The 22658-nt window shown below is 45.2% G+C and overlaps 1 protein-coding gene and 2 long non-coding RNA genes across 8 annotated transcripts; 1 reads left to right on the top strand and 2 right to left on the bottom strand.

The window, feature by feature from the left end:
• Nucleotides 1-1049: 1049 nt before the first annotated feature.
• Nucleotides 1050-19717, top strand: LOC101156633 (transcription factor MafG). Of its 6 annotated transcripts, XM_020705351.2 has the most exons (5): nt 1050-1256; nt 2425-2598; nt 3777-3905; nt 15005-15069; nt 15343-19717. In XM_020705351.2, exons 4-5 carry the CDS (start codon nt 15034-15036, stop codon nt 15820-15822), a joined length of 516 nt encoding a protein of 171 aa, XP_020561010.1. In that variant the 5' UTR covers nt 1050-1256; nt 2425-2598; nt 3777-3905; nt 15005-15033; the 3' UTR covers nt 15823-19717. The 6 variants fall into 6 exon arrangements, with proteins under 6 accessions (XP_020561010.1, XP_004066215.1, XP_011477508.1 ...); XM_004066167.4 differs by lacking the exon at nt 3777-3905; XM_011479206.3 differs by lacking the exons at nt 2425-2598; nt 3777-3905.
• LOC110015481 lies at nt 8223-22579 on the bottom strand. The gene is made up of 2 exons (XR_002290688.2): nt 22263-22579; nt 8223-8790 (listed from the first exon to the last, which is right to left on the bottom strand). It is a non-coding gene; the product is annotated as an uncharacterized LOC110015481 (long non-coding RNA).
• Nucleotides 14121-15411, bottom strand: LOC110015482. The gene is made up of 3 exons (XR_002290690.2): nt 15323-15411; nt 15084-15181; nt 14121-14926 (listed from the first exon to the last, which is right to left on the bottom strand). It is a non-coding gene; the product is annotated as an uncharacterized LOC110015482 (long non-coding RNA).
• Nucleotides 22580-22658: the final 79 nt, after the last annotated feature.

The following is a 22658-nucleotide window of genomic DNA, read 5'->3' as shown; positions in this document are numbered from 1 at the left end:
TTCCAGCTTCATGACATGGCGGGTTCTCCTGCTGGAAGTAGCCATCAGAAGATGGAACACTGTGGTCATAAAGGGATGGACATGGTCAGCAACAATACTCAGGTAGGCTGTGATGTTGGAACCATGCTCAGTTAGTAAGGTGTCCAAAGTGTGCAAGAAATATACCCCCCACACATCGCACCTTCACCAGCAGCCTGAACCACTAGGCAGGATGGATCCATGCTTTAATGTTCTTGATGCCAAATTTTGACAATATCCAAATGTTACATCAGAAATGGAGACTCATCAGACCACACAACGTTTTCCAATCTTCTATTGTCCAGTTTTGGTGAGCCTGTGTGAATTATAGCCTCAGTTTCCTGTTCCTAGCTGACAGGAGTGGCACCTGGTGTTTTCTTCTGCTGCTGTAGCCCATCTGCATCAAGGTTGGACATGTTTTACATTCAGAGATGCTCTTCTGCAAACCAGTGGTTATTTGAGTTCCTGTTGTAGTTCTATCAACTGGAAACAGTCTGGTTGTTCCCCTCTGACCTCTGGCATCAACAATGCATTTCCACCCACAGAACTGCTGCTCACTAGATATTTTCTCTTTTTCAATCCATCTCCATAAACCCTAGAGATGGTTGTGGGTGAAAATCCCAGTTGATCAGCAGTTTCCAAAATAATCAGACCAGCAGGTCTGGCGCCAACAACCATGCCACTTTAAAGGTCACTTCAGTCACCTGGTTTGGGTTTGAACTGCAGCAGATCGTCTTTGCTACGTCCATATGTCTTGAGTTGCTGCCATGTGATTGGCTGATTCGAATTTTGACTTAACGAGCTAACTCCCTGTTTTTAGTCGTTTTCTTTTAATCTAATAGTCTACATTATAAAAACCATCCACGTCCAAGGCGGCTGTGAGGATCGACGGGATGGGTTTTAATTTCTCCGCGTCTCACTGCGGGATCAGCGCTGCTCCAAGTTTAGAACCGCGCGCAGCTGTCTGTCACTTTTTCCACGCCGCCCGTTGTCCCGCGCAGCGTGCTAATAGTGCTGCGTGTCTCTTTAAATCCGGGTTGCGTAGCTCCTTCATGAATGAAACCATGTGATCCAAACATCATTTGACGTCTGGCGCCTCCGACCACAGACTAAAACAAGCGCGGAAGGAGTGGATAACTGTAGAGCCGTGAGGAGGCGCGAGCGCAGAAACGTTTCCTCAGCGGAGCGGTCTCCGTCCTCAGACCGTCGGTGAACGGGCAGCGCCGGTGTGACTTCAGGTGAGTCCGCGCGCTCCCAACCGCGCTGGTGCCGCTCAGAAAGTGCTGAATGTGGAGCTGCTATTTGCTGAGTGAGCACGCCCGCTGCAGCCGCTTCCGCCACCGGGAGCTGCCGCGCCGCCGCTCCGTTCCAGCTGCTGTTTAAAGGGTAGCGAACCCGGAATGCTGAATCATCACCGCCGGCTGTCGGTGCGCGCTCTGCCCGAAGCCGGGACAGCCGCGCACGACGGAGCTGCTGGTGCGTCCGTGAGCGCAGACACAAAGGGGCCGCGGCTGTCAGTGTCACAGGAACAAGAGCATGTGTCGGAATTAGAGCGCGCGGCTGTGCCGGGGATCCCCTGTTCTGTTGGACCGAACAGGACTAGCCGGTGACTCCTCGGAGGGATCAACCGTAAAGCTTCGGCAGCATCAGCGGCACCATCAGCGGCAGCAGCAGCAGCTCCGCGGCTGTCCTTGTGCAGCCGCGGCAGACTCCGACGCGGCGCGCTCGTTCAGGTGAAGGCGGCTGCCTGCTCTCGGTTTAACGGTTCCACCGGGGCTCGGGAGCGGCTCCAGGTCCGTACGCTGCTCTTCGGGTGAAAGCTTTGAGTGAATGAGGCGAGCACGCGGCACCGCGGGCTGTCACACGGAGCCGCGGGGGCTGTCAGCGTCCCGGCGGCGGGGAGGGGGTCTCCCGCTGTTGGAGCGGCTGCTCCGTCCCTCGCTTTGTGTGCGCCGCCACGTCGGGCCTTCGGCGGCTGGGGGAGGGAGCTGACCGCCGCGCGTAGGGCCGGAGCAGGCAGCGCGTGCTCCCAGCTGTGGACCAGCTGGGCTCGCGGCGAAGATGCTGATTCATCATAATGTTTAACTCAACGCTCGCGGAGCGGTGGGGGTGTCGTGGAGCTATGGCGACATGGCAGGGGGCAGACAAAGGTCCCCGGAGCTCGAATCCCGTCGGGGCTCGGGCTCGGCTCGGTCTGCAGGCCCGCCGCAGCTGGAAAAGGTGAAGGGAGGTGCGCGGCTGCGCCTTTGTGCCGGAGCTGTCATTGTGGCTGGTTTTGTGCGTTCGGAGCGGCGTGCGTGTGCGCGCAGCCGTGCTCGTCACTGTGAATTATTCAGTTGTTGACTTCACTGCCCCATTGATGGAAAGTTGTCAAAAATGAAAAGTGTATTGTTTTTATTTTGACAGTGAAATCAGCCGAAGGTCCACTCAGAACCAAACCAGAACCGGGCCCCTTTCTGCTGTGGATCGGCTCCTATCTGCTGGAGCTCCGTGGGCTCAGGAAAAACAGAAACTTCACCCCCTAATGACTCAATATCAGCAGCTTTGCTTGGAGTCAGCACTCTGCAGAGTGTATCAAAAGTATGTAGTAAGCAAGTTGGCAAGTACTGTAATAGAGGGTCATAATGATGAAACAGTTGTATTGAAGAGAAAAGACCCCCCCACACCACACACACACACACACACACACACACACACACTTTTCTCATTTCCTCTTCCAGTTGTGTGTCCCGCACACAACCTGGGGCTTAGCTTTTTATACTCTGTATCAGTATTTAATCAGTGCTTGAAGTGCATTTCTCTGTCAAGTACTTTCCCTTCCTTCCCTGGCGTTCACGGTAATTGAACGCTGACCAATGCTTATGTGTGCAACTTTGCTGATGGTGGCGGAGCGGCAAGGCGTGAGGAGCAAGAGGGGATGAAGGAAGAGGGAGGAAGAATGAGAGATGGGATTTGCAGAGAGATTGAGAACAAGGGCCCGTTTTGTCTTCAAGGCATTCCCCTGAAAATGCTGAGGCGCAGCAAACGCGCTCTCGCCTGACAGATGGCGTTTTCACTTGTTACTTACCACAGCTAGTTTCCCTGTTTTGTATGAGAGAAGGTGCAGAGAGAGTCACTGTGGAAGACAAAGTCAGAGATCTGCTTGCGCTCTCTGTGTGTGAGTGAGCTCCAAGGTTAAACCGGCGAGTGCAAGTTCCTCGTTGGAAAGGGAAGTCGTGAACGCTGACATCAGTTGACCTTTGCAGCATACTTTCAAACATCTCACCGCGGTGACGTGAAGGTTCTCCTCTCAGAACAAAGTCCAAAGAACTGAACACTGCTGCGTTACCCTGAGGTGTCTGAGTCCATGCCTCGATGCGCTCAAGCTGATTCAAGTCTGGGTGAACTTCCTGAACCTAAAAGAAGCCGTTTTCTTTGAGGTTTCTTCTGGATTAGACGAAACCTGGACATACAGTCCAGGTCAGGTCTGCCGGCTGGATGAGGCACAGTTTATGACAGACATAAACCTGGTGACATCAGTAATACTGCCATTTATTATGCTATAAATTAATATGTAACAGTCATCTGTGCTTTATAATAGTGTTGTAGAAATGTGACTTTGTGCTTCCAGTTCAGATTCATTGAATGTTCCAGATATGATTTTCTTTACAATTGATCTAAAGTGAACCGCATTTTTGTTGAAACCATAAAATGAATTATTATTCTTTAAGGTTAGAATATATTCTGTCCTGAAACCAAACCTTTGTTTACAAGCGAAGCAGGTGATGCGATCAGAAAGGCCCTGGCGTCGGTGTGCAGCTCCCCGCCGGGCCCTCGCCCCGCGGCCGCTTCATAGACCGCCGCTGTGCTTGCAGACTCCAGGCGCTGGATTGCAGCAGATTGCACAGGTGCTGATGATGCTCTGTCTGCCTCCTTAGTGTCAGAGGAAGAAGCTCTGCTGTGTGTCTGCTTGCTTATGATCTGTTTGCCTCTAAAATTGACTCCAGGAAAGTCTTATGTTTGCAAATTTCAGAAAGTGCAGCGAAGTGAAAAGAGAAATGCAGAAATGAAAGGCCGTATCAGAGCAAGGCAGTGGGGGGGGGGGGGGACAGTGGGGCGGATCAATAGTTGTGTTTTTTTTCTCCACAGTAATGATGAAATATGGTGTAAGCAGATCTGCTGCATGATTGCTGCTCCAAACGTCTTCTTTTCCCTCCCATCCACTTGTTTCCTGCCAGTACTTGTCTGTTGTGACTGTTGGGTTCATACCCCCCTGTCCAGCCCCAGCCCCACATTCAGGGGGAAAACAGCTGAACCCAACGAGAAGCTGGGAAAGAAACTTGTCCCATAGACAGTGTCTCAGTGTTTCCTCCTCTGGTTGAAGGAGCTCGGTCCACAGCGCCAACACTGTGCGGCTGTGAGGGCCTCGCCATCACGAGCATCCACAACTCCAGTTGTCTTCCACTTGCATCATCTTAATGCGCCAACCTGCCGCATTTTTTAACTGCAGTATGACGATCGGCAGCGTGTGGTTTAAATTTCTGAAGCTCATAAACATTTCTAACAGAAGTGCACACACATGCACACACTAACACAATTTTGACAAAACAAAGAGAGAAAAAACAGAGGGGGTCGCCTTCGTGACACGAAGTTTTGTCTCCAAAAGTGTTTGTGTTTTTCTAACCCACTTTCAAAAAGTTCAACTTCAAAGGTTTTTGTCTCTAAAAGTACAGCTTCAGATCTTATGGAGAGAAATTAGACTCAGTCAGATTTGTGCGTGCGTAATTCTTGATTTGTGCGTAAATTAGGATTTGTGTATGCATATTCTTGCTTTGTGCGTGCGTAAATTAGGATTTGTGCATATATTTGGATTTGTGCGTGATTTGTTACTCACATAATACGTTTTGTGTATAAGTTAAAAAAAATATAAAATGAAAAAAATACAAAATGCAATTTACGTATGCACAAATTAATATTACAACAGCTTGAAACTACTTACACACACACATCTTTAAAAAACACGCACGAATCCCTTGTTACACACACACGAAGCCAAAGTTACGCACGGATCTACCGTGAGACTGTTTTCACTTCTCACAAATTCGTCTGTGAGTGCTGCGTTTAAATACCAGTGGAATGCTCGGTCATTTGACTTTTCCTATCAGCCTTCCCTTCTAAACGTATCCAGACAATGACTCAATCAATACATGAAGACAGTAGATGTTAGTGTTGAACATAGAGGCTACTTACTTCGGGGCGCTGACCACCGAGATGGGCCGCCATTCTTCCCGTGACTCTCAGTCTGACTGCCTTTGATTTTTCCGGAAGAAAAAACAGTGCCCCCTACTGGTCGTTCCTATTACGCATTTTGTATCAATTCGGTGTCTCGGAGAATAATATACTTTTAATATATATATTAGCGTTTAAAAGTGAACGTCATATTCTCAGATAATAATTTTTATTTTCCTTTAAAGTTTTTTTAAGCCCTGCTACACCCACTGAAGGAAATACGTTTAGAAGGGAAGGCTGATAGGAAAAGTCTAATGACCAAGCATTCCACTGGTATTTAAACGCAGCACTCACAGACGAATTTGTGAGACGTGAAAACAGTCTCACGGTAGATCCGTGCGTAACTTTGGCTTCGTGTGTGCGTAACAAGGGATTCATGCGTGTTTTTCAAAGATGTGTGTGTGTAAGTAGTTTCAAGCTGTTGTAATCTTAATTTGTGCATACGTAAATTACATTTTGTATATTTTTCATTTTATATTTTTTTAACTTATACTTAAAACGTATTATGTGAGTAACAAATCACGCACAAATCCAAATTTATGCACAAATCCTAATTTACGCACGCTCAAAGCAAGAATATGCATACACAAATCCTAATTTACGCACAAATCAAGAATTACGCACGCACAAATCCGACTGAGTCTAATTTCTCTCCATAAGATCTTGAGGGCGACACAAGAGGAAAGAAGGAAAGCATCCATCTGTTTTCAAATGTTGCGACTCGCTTTGGTCCAGATTTTCACAATAGAACGGAATGGTCCCACCTGAGTTTTTAAAAAGGCTTGTTTGAGTGAGCCTGAAGAGCTCTGGGGGTAATCCCACCATGCCGATGGAAGAGCCAAAGGAGGTTTATATCAGAGACCTTGAACTCTTGAACCTAATGTTCAGGCAGTCACACCTGTCTGCTCAAACTGGAACTAAAGATGATCTTGTTTGGTCCTGATGAGTTGTTAGGCGGTGAGATTAAGGGTCCACTCACATCATAGTAGAACTGTGTCCGTTTGAGGTCAGAGTCTGGTGTGGTCAGTTTGCAGATGATCAAAGTTCGGAGGACTGTGGCGGTGTACAGATCTGCTGTGATCGATTCTCCAGAGGTCTGATGTCAGTCATGCCCCCCCCCCCCCCCCCCCCCAGCCCCCACATCCACAAACTACATCATACTCTAAGGACAAACTGTCAGGAGCCGGTGGTGGAGGACCCAAAATGCAGAAGACCAGGCTTGGTGACAGGAAATAAAATATTTAATAAACAAACTGGAAAAAGACAAAACCCATCGAGCAACAAAAAGGTGACACAACAAAGCAGATGACCTAGCAAGGATGAACTGAAGACCAGACAGGCTGAGGGCAATTCACTAAAATGACAACAGCTATGGATCATGATGGACCGGGAAACCGTGTGACTGAGGGCAACTCAGAACATGACGAAAAACCAAACAAAACCACAGAACCCTTACACAAACCATACTGGAAAATAGAAAACCTCTTCTTGGCTCCATACGACTTCTTCTTATGGATAATGTCAGGGTAGCCTGATATTCTACAGTCTAAACTGACACAGTTGAGATCTTTTTTTGGGGAGAAAAACCTTGACGTGTTCAGTGAAGAGAACCATGGAGTACACTTCTGTTTGGGCTGAATTCGATCATGGGTTAATGATTTTAGCCAGCTTTACTGGAGGTTTGGTGGTGGGGTCTCTTCCTCATCAAAGCTGTCGGTTTAGTTTAAAGTAGCTGATGTTTGATGGATGGAGATGTTTAGCTTCAAACTGCTGGTTGTTTTGGGTACTACCTGAGAGAGAAGAGTAGCTATCGTTCCAGCTGAACTGACACTGGGAAACCTTAACATGGCTGTCAGGAACAGACAAAAGGACTGCTTCCGTCCATGAGTTTGTGTGTTTGCTCCAGATCGGAGTTTCTCAGAAGGTTCCTCTGTTGTCACATTCTTCCTCTGGCTCCGTTTCCAGTGGGCACTGCTGACTGAGGACACAGCTTTAGGAGAAATGAACTCAGCGTTTGACTCCCTGCTGCCTGCCCTCACAGCTCTGCAACACACACGCACACAGCTCTCATACACATGCACACACGCACACACACACACACACACAGCACTCTCTCCCCAAAGAAAGGTGCTTATAAAAAAAAAGGAGCAGGGCTCAATTGCCTGACAGTGCATTTTTTCTGCTTGTGTTGGGAAATTTATCATCACACTCCGACTTACTACCTGGAATGGGAAAACGTGTCGACGCCAGGACTTTTTTGTGCCTCTTGTCTCACAAGCGCACACAGGGTGCCTGTCTTTATTCCTCTCAGAGAAGTGTAAAAATGATGGCTCTTCCTTTCGAATGGCGTGAAGCTCTCTGGTTCCACTCCTTTACAAGTCTTTACCTGCGTGTTTTTGTCTCTCCTGTTATCATCCTGATCTCCAGCTTGACAAATTCCCTCCTTTTAAGAGCGGCCCCCCCTCTCCCTCTGCACAGAGCTCAGACTGATGTCTTTTTCCTCCCCGTCTCCATGGTCCTTCATCTGCACTCTGAGCATCTTCTGCACTCACACGTTGCAATTATCTCTGATCTGACTCTTAATTCTCAATAAGCCTCCAAACTGTGCCTGTCGTTAATTATTTACCAACTCCCTCAACACCTTCTCCTCGCTGTGGATCGATGAGCTCTGCCTCCTTTGTTTTTAACAGGAGCCAGGTGGACCGCAGCCAGGATCTGGTTTTTGTATCGCTTTGGGGCTTTAGGTCTCGCCCCCCCCACCTTAGGCATTGGCTGTGTCTCTACATCACGTCTCTTCAGAGTCCTACAGCGTTCCAGCGCCGCCTGACTCGAATGCCATCATCAGTTATTGCTCAGAGAGTTGCTTCAGGGGGACAGCGCACCAGTTATTGGTGGGATTATTCAATCAACACTGCATCGCAAACCACTCTACAGTCTATTCTTGATCATACTATATTTGCTGTTTTGTTTGTGCGTGCACAGGCCCACGTGCAGCGACCCTCAGGTCGCTTTTGGTGCCTTAATCTGCTGTTTGTTTCCTCGCGTCTGTCCAACGTTGCCAAGCCTTAAGTGTAAAGTCTCTTTCTCAGAAAAGTGTCTGTGTCAGCAGTGACCGGAGCTCCTCCTAAACAAGATTAATTAGAGCTCTGTCTGAAGGCGTCTGCGCACGTACAGGCGTGCACGAGCTTCATGATCCTGTTAGTCTGCCTCCTGAAGTCCGCGTGAACCTCTGATCAGCTGCTGACACACTTTTACTTGTGCTTTTGTCCACCTTGATTCATCTGAAATGAAGATGACATCCTCAGGCAGGTGAGGTGCTGGCCTGATCCAGAACGGATTTCCTCTGATGGCTCTCTTGGTTTGGCAGTTTTAAAAGATTCAGACTGTGAATCTCCTCTAATCACACTGAGCTTATAGTATCTCTTCCCTTTCGTTCTCCTCCTCCCTTTGGTCTGTGGAACTTCCATCTGCCTTTACTCTGAAGTGAACCGCACCGACGTTCATCTGCAAGAGAACCAGAACCTTTGTTATCTAGAAGACCAGTTTTCTTGGTTTTTGTCCAAACCAAAGTTCAGGTAAACATTTATACCTGCTGAACCAGAAAGAGAAGAAACCAGCCCTGAATCAGATCAGGACCAGCTCTGGATCAGACTTGAATCCGATCAGGACCAGCTCTGGATCAGACCTGAATCAGATCTGGACCAGGATGCACCTTGGGGTCATCATGGAGCTTTTTTCTGTGGGGTTAGGGTGGTTTCATTTTACCGGATCAGCCTCAGAACTTTTCTAATTGGAAGTTTTCATTGTGTTCGTTGCTGAGTTCAGGTTTTTCTCTAGTCGACCCCAATCCCCTCCACCTCCCCCAGATCCCTGTGCTCAACAGCTAAGCTCTTACAAATGTGTTGAGGGTGCATTTTCACCCAAATGCTTTCCCACCCCCTCGTCTTCCTCCTTCCCTGCACCCCCATCTTCTCTTTCTTCATACCAACCCCACCTCCACCCTTCTCCTCCAAGACATCTCTCTTTTCTTCTTTTTCTCCTCCCTTGTCACTCCCCCCCCCCAGCCTTCCCTACATACTCAGCATTTTTCTCCGCTGTGGGTGTGATGTCTCTGTGTAACGCTAATCAGCGCTGGAGACGTCAGCACTCTTTCAGACCCCCCCCCCCCTTATCTCCCCAATCCTCAGTTTTCTTTTCTTGCAACTTTATCTTTTCTGGTCTTGAGGCCATATTTTGCTCACCTATGCTGCTCCTCACCTGTAACCCCCACCTCCCTCCAGCACACACACACGCACACACACACACACACATGTGCATGTTTTCTCCTCACTGTTACTGTAAGCAGCTCTGCTCCTGAGTTGTCAGCATTCTTCCAGCGGCACCATAAAAATACAGCCTGCCACAGCACAAAAACTGTCTGTTGTACCACCTTAGACTCTGATACCCCCCCCAAAAAAAAAAAAAAAGACAGCATAACGGGAAGGACACCCCAGGACCTTTTTGTACACATGCCCCTTGATAAATATTAGCCCTGTGTACAGCAAAGGATCCTGGAGTCTGCATCCCGGAGGGGGTCGCTCCTCAAAGCTGTTCACAAAATTTGGAGGCATTTTCAGTTTAACCTGTTCATTGTTGACCCATAAATTATGAAACTTTTATTTTGAAATTCATTCTTACATTAAAAACAAAACTAACTCGAATGAAGTAAAACGGATCCATAAATTTTGGCAAAATGCAACAGAGAGAACTGGGAAGTTAGACCTCCCTGCTGAAACTCATGATGCTGCTCCAGGAGGCTATATAATGTTTTTTTTTTCGTTTTTTTGGGGTGGGTGCTGAGCAGAGGAAAGAAAAAAGCTTGAAGGTGAAAATGGCATTTTGGAAGGGATGTATACTTTTGCCCAGACTCATCTCCACATGTTTGACTATCAACCACCCCCCACCCCCCACCTCCATCACAGGGCGGTGTGCATGTGCTTTGTGACAAGCTTTTTGTCTGAATTGCTGATGGGGGGGTTGGGCACAGAGGGTAAACAACCAGTGCCTGCCAGGAAACCCCCACCCCCAACATCCATCCCTCCATCTTTGATCGTCTATTGTGCGAGGATCAACGTACAGTGGTGGTGATGGGGGGTCGTGAACATGAAGGAGGCTGACGTGCATGAGCACGTGCACAGTGGTCAGCCAGATGAATGAAGCAGTTTCAGATTTAGTGATCAGAAACATTTAAGGAAACTGAAAATATGAAGTCTTTGTTTTCAGTTTCAAGTGTTTTTTTCTAAGGATGAATTAGACCCTTTAGAACTTATATGTTTGGAGTTCTTGGAGTGCACGCCAGTCATGTTCAGGTTTGTGTTGTTTTGTGCGCATAGGCCATGTGTACTTTCCGTCCTGCAGGGCTTCTTGATTGTGAGACAGTGTCACTCACACCCCCTCAAAGATGGAGGTGCATTGTAGAAAAGATGCATTCTGAGTCATGTACAAGAAGAAAGGAAACTAGGCGTGGAGTGGGGTGCCATACTAACAGAATAGGAAGAACAGATAAATGCTGTACTTGAGAATGTTGCTATTGCAAAATATTACTAAAGTACAAGTAAAGAGTACACACATTGACTGTATAAGAGACGTCACCCATAGAAAACGGCTTACTTCCTTCTCCAACCAAATGAAACCAATTCAGTCGCCATTTTTCCGTGATGCAGACGCTGCTATTTGGAGCCAGACAACGTCAGTAAGCGGTGATTGGTCTGGTTGGTCAAAGTTACTATGGCAACTACTGTCACCAATTAGGAGTGAACTTGTTGAAAGTCCACAGTCCTTCCACTGAAAGCGGGCTTACGTTTGAGGTGGGGGCCAGTTTATAATTTGAAGAATTTGCGATAACAAAAAATATAGAAAAAAAATTAGAATAAGCAAGAAGATGTTAAGAAAAATGCACCAGAGCAAAAATGCTTATTTTAAAAAATAGAATGACTGACTGAGAAGTCTATGGGATTTTGGCTTCTTTAACCCATGAAACTTAAATTTTGTGATAAAGATTTTCCCTTAAACGTCAAAGTGGATGCTTACAACCGAACGCTAAATTCAACCGCGTCTGACTTTCATGGTGTGACGGATCAATAAAGCAAAATAAAATGACACAACAGTCATAAAACTGGTATTTTCTACATAATGAACATGAACCCACAGTATCTGCAACTTTTATTATAAGCGTGTGTGAAACATTTAAAAGTCTGTTGCAGCATATTAGGCAGAGCGAGCAGCTTCTGGTCCGTGGGAACAACTGTCTTCATAAATACGTACTTGGAGGAAAACTTCTGGTTGTGTTTCTAAATAGCAGCTTTATTTTTCTTTGAAGTCTAAGACTCTTCTTTAGTTTTTTTCACTGGCTCTTTTCTCCCTCAACTTGGCACATCCGAGCAGCTGCTTAAAGTCACGTGAAGCGTCAAGACACACCGATGTGGTGAACAGAATCCAGTAGTTTTCCAAAATAAAACTTCCTTCAGCATCAGAAAATAAACAAAACAGAAATCATCAAAGTAAGCCTATGCATTTTGTTTCTATCTGCGCCAAGTGCCACGCGGACCATTCTGGGGGTTGGGGACCACTGCTCTAGAAGACTTCCTTGTTCCACTCATCTTCTAGCTCTTCTCCTTTTGTTCATCATTAACTGTATACACAATATTACCAAAAGTATTCACTCACCCATCCAAATTTATCACAATAAGGTGTCCTAATCATTTGGTCTGGCCACAGGTGTATAAAATCAGGCACTCAGGCATGCAGACTGTTTTTACTAACATTTGTGAAAGAATGGGCCGCTTCCAGGAGCTCAATGAAGTCCAGTGTGGAAGTGTTACGGGACGCCACCTGTGCAACAAATCCAGTGGTGACATTCCCTTGCTCCTAAATATTCCACAGTCAACTGTCAGCTCTATCACAACAAAATGGAAAAGTTTGGAAACAACAGCAACTCAGCCACAAAGTGGTAGACAACGTGTACTGAGGGGTCAGTGGATGCTGTAGCGCACAGTGAAAAGAGGTAGCTGACTTTCTGCACAGACAATTGTTAAAGAGCTCCAAGCTTCATGCGACCTTCAGATTAGTCCAACTACAGTACACAGAGAGCTTCATGGAATGGGTCTATGGAATTTAAGGTCCATAAAGACACGGTTAAGAGGGTCTGGTGTGGATGAACTTGACTGGCCTGCACATACAGTCCAGACCTGAACCTGATAGAACACCTTGGGGATGAATTAGAGCAGAGACTGAGAGCCAGGCCTTCTCCACCAACATCCGTGTGTGACCTCACCAATGAGCTTTTAGAAGAATGGTCAAAATTCCTATAAACACTCCTCAACCTTGTGGAAGAGTCCCAGAAGAGTTGAAGCTGTAAAAGCAGGAAAAGGTGGACCGACATCATATTGACCTCTATGGGTTAGGAATAGGATGGCACCTAGGTTTATTTGTGAGTCAAGGGAAGTGAGCCGATACTTTTGGTAACATAGTATATGAGAACTGGACAAAGCAATCACCCCCTTCTCGCTCCAAACAGGAAGTACACGGTGGTCCAAGAAGCCAAAATGACATAGACTTCTATTGAGAAATAAACAGCTATTACTCAGTCATTCTATTTGTCAGAAATGCATTCTTGCTCTGATATCTTTTCCTTAACATCTTCTTGCTCATCCTAAATTTTTCCCACTTTTTTTCTTTATTGCAATTTATTTAAGTTATAAATTGGCCAATCATATACCTCAGTAAAAACATATGGTGCCCACTGGTCCCCACCTTGAAAGTTTGATTGACAGATTCTTCAGAGCCCGCTTTCAATGGGAGGGGTGTTGACTTCCAACACGCTTACTCCTGATTGCCGCCAGGAGTTGCCATAGAAACGTTGACTTAGATCACTCTGACCAATCACTGTCGTCTCGCTCTGAGATGGCGACGTTTGTATCGTGGAAAAATGAAGTGAATTGGCTTAATTTTGCTGTAAGGCAGTTTCTATGCATGATGTGACGTGATATCCGTCCAGTTCTCTTTTATACAGTCAAAAATATTTATTGGTGAATGTAAACCAATAAGAAGAGGTCATGCTGCCCCCTACAGTATAGGAGGCATCCACATTCAGGCCCAAATTTTTATGAACAGTGTGAGATGGGTATGAAGTCAGACAGGAAAAAAATGAAGGTTCAGCACGAAGTGATAGTGAGAGGAGGATGGAGGTCGTGATGGGGGGTGTCAGAGAAAAGTAGAACCACGTTAGGTGGGACTGAGGAGGGGCTGTAGGGGTGAAATGAGGAATCTGCTGAGTCATCATGACTGCTCCCATAATCGCTTAGCAACAATGGCCTCTCTTCACTGCTGTCTGCACAGGCTCACAGGTCTGAGATGAGAACCGGGCCAGTGCAGCACAAAGCCTGTCATTGACAGACGCTGGTTATGGAGCTGATCTCATCTTCTGCACCTCCACTCTCGCTCTGCTGACCCCTCATAGCCCTCCCTCTCAGCTCTTCCATGCTGTACACGCTCAGGCAGCGCATCCTCTGCTCCGAGGTGACATCCACTTCCCGCTGAGGTGAAGCTCGTTATCTGCACACTTTATGAACAGTTTTCCCAAGTCTTCCCACAATGGTAACCACTTCCTGTTCGTTCTCACTCATCTTACTGCTCGTGGCTTAAAACCAGCCAATCAGAGCTCAACTGCAAAATGCAGTGGGCTTTGACTGTAAAAGCACCAGGAAACAGGAAGCCATGGGAAATTCTCCGGAAGGTTTTTCACTTTCTCTTATGTAGCCTCGTAGAGAGGAAAAGGTCTAAGCTGCTGCTGCACTGCAAAAACTTTGAATCCAACAATGTTTCTCTAACTTGTACTGAAGTGAACTTTAGCTGATGTACAGCAAGAAAGTTTGGGCACCCCAGGTAAAATGTTAATTTATTGTGCATAAAGAAGCCAAGGAACAAGGTTCAAAAGGCCTCAGATTACAGATGAGACATTCTTGTAATATGTAAAAAAAAAATTAGGCTTTATTTCCATCATTTAGCCTTTAACAATAACAGAAAACAGCACTGTAGGAACGCTTCTATAAATGGATAACACTCCTAAACACACCTTAAAATCCACACTGGGTTATATTAAAAGGCATCAACTGAAGGTTTGCCATGGTCTTCCCAGTCACTTGACCTCAAAATAACTTCAAATCTATGGATAGACTTGAAATGAGCAGTGTGTAACAAACATCCCAGAAGTCTGAAAGAACTGGAAGACAACTGGGATACTTGCCCAGAGTGGGTGGGTGGGTAAAGGGGCCTTACCTCTGCAGAGTGGCAGAACTTTTGCACACATTTATTTTGTTTCTGTTATTTTGAAAGGGTAATATTTGAAGAAACACTAATTTTTTGACCAATTACAAGAATGTCTCACTTTTAACCTGATACCTTTAGAAGATTTTCCCATCTTTCCTTGGCTTCTTTATGCACAATAATATAGCGTTTTACATTGGGTGCCTAAACGTTCAGTCCCATTTGTATATAAGATTTGACAATTTAATCTGAGACCAACATAATGGATGATAGTCAGAACTTGTAGCGTGGTGGGCCATAGTTCAGTTGGGTCTGGGGTTCCCCTCCTGGTCAGCTGCTGTGAATGCAGAGGAAAAAAAGCAATTTTTGAAAACCTCTCACTTCTTTCTCTTTTTGTTGTTGTGGTGTTTTCCAGGTCTGTGCAGAAGAGCAGGGCTCTTGGGCATGACGACGACTAACAAAGGAAACAAAGCTTTAAAGGTAGGCAGACTTACTTCTGGAGGTGCAAGGAACCAGAATCAGAGGATTTTCCAAGATGGTTGGGTCTGACCAGCGCCTCAGATTTTAAATCGATTTCTTTCCTCCTGTGAAACTTTTTGGTGAAAATGAGGAGATCTTCATTTGTCTCTGTTCTCATTTATAGTTCTTCCAACCACAGCATCCAAACATCAATTCACACTAGTCTGGAATATTGGCCTCTGTGCATGTCTGTCTGTTTCTTTGTGGGACTCACTCCTTATCCGTTTTCTGTAGGTGAAGCGTGAGCCGGGAGAGAATGGCACCAGCCTCACAGACGGAGAGCTGGTGACCATGTCAGTGCGGGAGCTCAACCAGCACCTTCGAGGGCTCTCCAAAGAGGAGATCCTGCAGCTCAAGCAGCGGAGGCGCACCTTGAAGAACCGGGGCTACGCCGCCAGCTGTCGGGTGAAGAGAGTCACCCAGAAGGAGGAGCTAGAGAAGCAGAAGGCCCAGCTGCAGCAAGAGGTGGACAAACTAGCCAATGAGAACGCATCCATGCGTGTGGAGCTGGATGCTCTAAGGTCCAAATATGAGGCGTTACAGACCTTCGCCAGGACTGTGGCACGAAGCCCTGCCGTGGGGGTCGGGGTGAGGGCTGGAGGAGGAGGAGGCGGGGTTGCGTCATCGGTCATCGGTCCACTCATACCAGGGAAGGTGGCGACGGCAACAAGCGTGATCACAATAGTGAAGTCAAAGACAGATGCACGGTCTTGAGGGCAGGACGAACCAGAAAGATGGAGGTGAGACAGGATGGAGTTCAGCTGCCCCCGCCTCCTCCCATTTGCGGGGACGCTCGCTTTACCCATCTGAGATCAATGCGGGTGAAGAATGAGAAGCAAGCAGAGGAGGAGAACTGCTGCCTCGCTTTAAACAGCGACCAAAAAGAAAAACCAGCACGTTCTAAGACGCCATCAAAATTCCCAGCAAACGTGCTGAGGCCTTCACCCAACAGTCCTGCTGATGCGGGCGGCTGAACTCCCTCCTGTGGCTTCCACTCCAGAACTTTTTCAGAAGGTACTAAAGAAGAATCTATATATTCTATAGTGGTGGTAAGTGTATTTCTACTGTTTTGTACTGTGTTGTCATTCACGAGGTCCAAGCTGTATTGTGTGTGTGTGTGAGCTGTTGTGTATCAGGATTCTGTGAAATTCTGTGTTTGTTTTGAAGTATCTATACTCAGTTGGCTGTATTTCTCACGTTCAGCTCTGTTTACGTCAACCTTTCCTCTCCGGCTCCAGACAGCTTCCTTTTCCACGTGCATACTTCCTTAAGTTAGGAAGAGGGGGGCAGAGCTGGCTTATGATAACCAAAAATGGGGGGGGGGGGGGACAAAAAAGTAGTGAAAGGACTTTCAGGGAAAGTTAAAAAAAAAGTGGTTTAGCACAAACGTTTAGTAAAAAAATCTGGAAGGGCCAGTGCCTTGGCTCCTCTGAGCAGAAGGAAGTGAGGAAGGATGGGGCGGTCTGTGCAAACTGCGTTCACCTGTGCTTGGTGATGAGCAGGATCGATGACAGGAAAACGCTCGTTTATGTGGCTGCGAAGGCAAGATTCAGAACAACAGGGTTTGCTTTTTATCCCTTTTGCTGCTCAGAAGAAAAAGTTTAGGAATCCGATGAACATTTAGGTGAATTTCTTTCTTTCTTACAAAGTAATTTATGCTGCAAATCTTTGCCTTTAACCACAAACTCAGTCAGCGGGAAAAGACTTGATAGAGAAAACATGCTTCCAGTCACACAAGCGGGCTGTGTCACTTACTGGCTTTATCATAAAGTAGTCCTTTGTGGCGTCGTACTCCAGAAGTCTTTGTGACAGAGTCTGTAATTTTATAAGGACAGTTATCTTTGTATTGACACGTGAAAAGGTATTGAAAAATCTGTTTGATATACAGCATCTCTCTATTTTGCAACTGTACCAAAAGTGGCTTAATTACTGGGTAGCTTTGCTGTTCCTCTTGTGAGTAGGCGCGTGCGCTTCATGGTTGTGTGCTGTTCGGTTTATGACGAGGTAATAAATGTCGACTGTTTGACTCTGAAAAGGCAGCTGTGTTTCTGGGCTGCAGATGAAAGCACTGAGAAAAGGAGGACTTGTTATGGTTCAGAACATCAGGTCTCCTGATGAGGCATGGAGGTGTTACCTGGAGGGCTGCATCACTCCTCCGGCTGCTCGGTTCTTTTACATTAGCTCTCTGTGAGTACATCTTGTGTACATTTAGAGTATTTTTTGGACTGTTCGTGGAGATGTCCAGGATGTGGAACAACCTTTGTTATTGAATACCTGTTTTATATTCTGTTATTTAAAGCTCTGTTTGTCGGCACGAGTCTCGCCTTTCAGGCATACTTCTTCATTTTAAATCAAACATTTCATGAAGCCAAAACTCCTTCAGAAGTAGCTACCTGAAACACCATGTGACGGTATTGGGCGAGCTAGCTGCTGCCGCGCAGAGTGACGGGTTTATAATCGTCCTTACATGGGGGGAGCTCCACTTTAATCACTGGGCTGAGAAGCCTCTCTGCCAGTCTGTTGGTCACAGTATCCCAGAGTAGATGGTCATTGTTTTGGAAGAAAAGATCATGTTTTGAAGGAGAAATAAAACCAACCACAGTGGGACTCTGGAGAAGCAGGGATCTTGAAAAAGTTTGGAAATGTCTCAGTTTAACGACATTCCTGCTTACTCCAGCCGGGGCAATGGGACTCACCCAGACCGTCCCAGGTTGCTTTGGATTAAAGTGTCTACTCTGTAATGTTCAACCACAAAAAAAAAAAACACGCTGTAAGCTCTTAGGGAAGGAATGCAACCTTGGTCTTGACATGGACTACATCTCCGTGTAGTCAAGACGCAGAGAGGGTAAAAGGAGACATACCAGTGGTTCCCTCACATATGATTAGACTGAGAACACGCTCTATGTTTATGCCGAGGATTTTTTTCAGAGAATGTTGTGAGTTGACCAAGGGTTAAACAACATAAAGTGGGAGGAGAAAGTGCACTGCAAAATCACTTAATCCTACCAGGTTGGCTTGACTACAGTTTCTTGAGACCCTCATTTTAACAGGTAACCTTTCACAGCGATACACGACCACATGGCAATAATTCAGAAAACACCGAGACTTTCCTGGTAAACATACTGGATCATTTACCGAACAGTCAAAGGAAAGCTTTCTATTTCCAAAAGGAGTTGGGATTCTTACCTTTATCTGTTAAAAAAGCTGTGGAAGTTGACAACTGAGCAAACTCTGTAGGATGGAGGGTTTTGCAGTTCAGTTTGTGCCTCACACACACACAGAGAATCTCAGCTTATGTTTGAGAAGGTCACACGTGGTGACTGATGTGTAGTTATGCAAACGGTGCAGCTCCTGCCACACAGGAGGGTGATGCTGCTGGCTGAGGATAAGCAGCATCTTCTGGCATAAAGACCACACTTCTGTCTATGACTCCAGTGTGGCAGATTCCCCTCATTTCATTTGTTGTTCACTGTACCTGTCTGTATGCATAAAAACAAAGGAACCAATGTTTTGATTAACTAAGAACACATTAATTGAAAAGGTAAAGTGGTCAATGGGCACGAAGCCTCCAGGAACCTGGGACTCATGCCTTCTGTCTTCCAGATGTGAGGTTGTTGCAGCGCTCTGAGCTGACTCTGTATACACAAACTAGTTAAACATTACAGGGGTTCATCTTGATGAGAAGACGCGATCAGCTGACAGCGGTGACCTTCAGTGATAACCGCGCAGGCAGCTTTTCTTCGCAGAGTGTTTGAAGCGAGCGCATTCTGGCTGTGCAGAGGTCAGAGCTGGAGATAAACCAGAGCGGCCACTCATTCTCTCAGCTTTAAATAATTTACAAGGGCTGAAAAGAGGTGGAGGAGACACTTCTGCAGGTCAGCCACCTGATTTACCCTGCCCTCATTTACAATGGCAACTCAGCCCCTCCCCAAAACATTCACTTCATCCAGAAATCATTAACTCCTGATCTGGCTCCTGAGCCAATCACAAAGAGGAGTTGTTCTCCTGTCGCTGAATCACGCCACAGGTCCCCACCGGTCCTTTCACCCTCCACTGACCCAGAAAGTGAAAGAACCAACCTCTCTGCAGACTAACACCCCCTACACGCACAAACACACACACATTTGGTATGCATATATTTCAAACAATCAGGAGCAACAACGCACTGATTTTGCTTTTTATCTCCCGCCTGAACGCCACTCTCCATCCCCGTTTTGCTCACCTGGCTGCTGAGGAGTGATTTGGTTTAAAGATGAAGGACGGCGGTGTGTTTGTGTGAATACGGCGTAATCTCTTGACAAAAGAGCTTGTGTTAGGAAAGTCTGTGTTTTGTAATATTTCTGTATGGGATGTAATAAATTATTCTGCGGCTGTACCTTTTCTGGAAAACCCTTAAAATGTGCTGGTCTTTGTAAGTATTTATCTTCAACTAAATTATTGTACTTTTTTGGAATTTGTAGGCGGTGATGATGACAAGGCATTGGTAATCATGAAATGTTTCATCATCTGTCCGTGCCATCTTTAATTTCTTGTTGTATATATTGTACGTTTGTTGATAAACAGCTTCTTTATTTTGTATATGACCAATAAACATGTTTTAAGATGTGCAGCATGTGTTTGTAATATTCATTTACAATTTCTTGATAGATTTATCAGATGTCTGAATTCAGACGGATACTAAGAGGAGGGGAAGCGTTCATTCAAACCCTCATATCTCTACTCTATAGTGAGTAAAGACACACTTCAATGAATATTATGTTTTTGATGTGTTGTTGTGGCATTTTTTGATAATAGATGACATATCAAGAAGATTAAGCTCTAAATGACCTCTCTATTTATTCAAATAGTTGTGAATTAGAAGCAGATAAAAAAAAACTAATTGGAAAAGAGCATTTTTTTGACGTATAAAATATACTGGGCAGGCCGCAAGCTTCCTGCTCCGTTCCGCAACAGGGCGGGAAAGGGGGTAGGGTTGGTCCCACCCATAACTCGGAGCCAGCCAAAATGACTTTGGCTAAAAATGGCATAATCATAAGTGAAGGCCAGGGGAATGTTTCAAAAGGTGATCTGAGTGGGTCTTTAAACACAGCAATGTCCTTTTTACTTCATATTGAAAACTAAAATGTGAAGCATGGACGAATGACAGCTTTGTGCTTTACATTATCCATTCAAAAAACAGTCTGTTTTACTGTTAAAGAGCAATTATGTTAAAAGAAAAGTTAACTAAAAGCTTTTATTTTAGGTTATGAGAGGTGAGTAAACAGCCCTGCTTGCAGTTTGTGGTGTCTTGTTTTTTTTGTAATGTTAGTTGATATCATCACATGCTCATGTCCGTGTTCACACTGCCTCCTACAGGTTTGACAGGTAATGGCACGTTTTGTGTTTAGATGAACACTGGAGTGTCAAACCCAATACACAGAAGGCCAAATTAAACAAAAATATATATAATAAAAAATGTAAAAAAAACACTTCACAAATATAGGGCTGGATTTTTTTCATGTTTAAGGAACCTACAAATTACATTGTTGTGTGAAAAAATAAAGGAGAGTCTGCAGTCAAAAGTGAAGTTTGGGTCAAAGCTCAGTTTGCCTCTTTGTGATGCTCGGTATCATACTTGAAACCAGAAGTGACAAAGAAAGACTGAAAAAACTATCCTGAATTAAAGCTCAGATTTTGCAATAAGCTTCATCCAGTGTGGGTCCTTTGGTGAGAGCTATTGCGCTACTATGTAGCCAGAAGGGGGCCCAAGTCTGGGTCCCCCTGACTGAGGCGGTCCCCAACCCAGATAAAATACAAGGTTGTGTCAGGAAGGGCATCTGGTGTAAAACTCTCTGCCAAACCACCTGTGCGAATCAGTGAAAGCTGTTTTGCTGGGGCGACCTCTGAAGGGATATTCAGAAAGGTTAACAACGATAGAGTTTTCTGCTGGATGATCTATTGCAGGGGTCCCAAAATCCAGGCCTCGAGGGCCGCTGTCCTGCTGGTTTTCCAGAAATCCTGCCTTATCTGCTGCTGATTACCTGGATCAGGTGTGTTAAGCCAATAAGGAGCTTCAATGGCAGGTTGGTTGGAAAACATATAGGACACCAGCCCTCGAGGCCTGGGTTTGGGGACCCCTGATCTATTGTCTGAGATGCTTGGTGTATCATCTCAGACACAAGTTCATCACTTTTCTGCATCCGCGGCCTGCTTTGTATTTGGCCAAACAGAAAGCCAGTTATCCAGCTCCATTGTCAATGTTGGACAGAACATGAGAGGAGCAAGCCTCAGAGTTGAAAGCGGTACCTAACACCTATGTAACACGTAACAGATAGTGGTATCAAACTGAATGAAAGCTGCTGTGATCTGAGTTTGGATTGGGGCAGGCTTGAAACCACCTCTCTGGCCGTAAAGTTGATGACGTGACTTTGCTGTGTCATTCCAACTATGGGGAAATATGTAGAAAAGCTTGTCAGATGTTAAATTACTGCTGTTCTGTTCGGGAGCTGATGGTTCCATAATGTGAATTTGGAAGACCATGCTCTCTATGAACGGGATATAAAAAAATAAAATGAGGTTATTAGCACCCACCACCACCACTACTGCTGTGTTTTCCCCATGGAGCTGAGTAATGATTTGTTTTAAGGCAGTTTTAATACATTACTTCTTTTTTAATTAAAATATTGATACTTTTCTCAACATTTTTCTACTATTGTAAAAAATGTCTGTGCTTTCTGATGTTTAATTAGTTATTCCACTAAAATATATATATTTTTTCTTTACAGGGTTTTTGTTTAGTAGACCTATCAGAAAGAATACAACCTCAGCTTCTTAATTGTAAAACAACTGCACATAATTGCCCTATTTTTAGTGATCAGACAGAGGAAAGCTTCTTTATTTTGATCATTTGACACAAGTAATGCGGAACAAAACCAAACATCTGAGGAGAAATGTTTTTCTTTCTCTGCAAGTCTAAATCCGTACCTGGGTTATATCTGCATCTGTTTACCACTGTGTTCCAGTTTAATTGGATAACTTGGCAATTTCTAGATGGTTAAAACCAATATTATCATGTGATCCTTAAATACAACTAAGGAGTAACCTATTTCTAATGAGAATGCCTCTTCATTCTTGTGGGTATGAATTTGTATAAATGTGAAGAGAAAATGTCTTACCTTCAGCTTTCTACCAACTGGCTTGAAACAAAACACCAGTACTCGGGAATCTGTAGTTTAAATTCAATTACATACTATAGTAAAAGAAATAAACAGCAAACGAAGGTATCCCAGTATTTGCCACGTGCATTCAGTTTGCAAATATGCCAACATGTGTCTTTTATGAGTGTTTTTGTTTTTATTTGTAAAAAGTCTATGCTCGGTCTGTTCGTCCAATGGCATCGCCTCCAGTTCGTTCTGGAATGTTCTGCGTCTTTTGTTCTGTTTTAAAATAACTCCAGTGTTTAGTGTTATACCATAGTTTATACCCATTTATGTGTAATGCTGCTGTCAGCAACACTGGAGTTTGTAAGTTCTTTGTTAGGTTTTAAAGAAAAACATTTATTAACTTTCACC

The sequence above is a fragment of the Oryzias latipes genome, chromosome 1 (genome assembly GCF_002234675.1).
Source record: "Oryzias latipes chromosome 1, ASM223467v1".
In the NCBI taxonomy this organism is placed as follows: Eukaryota; Metazoa; Chordata; class Actinopteri; order Beloniformes; family Adrianichthyidae; genus Oryzias; species Oryzias latipes.
Note: the sequence above shows the minus strand (reverse complement) of the source record. Positions and strands in the feature narration are given on the sequence as shown.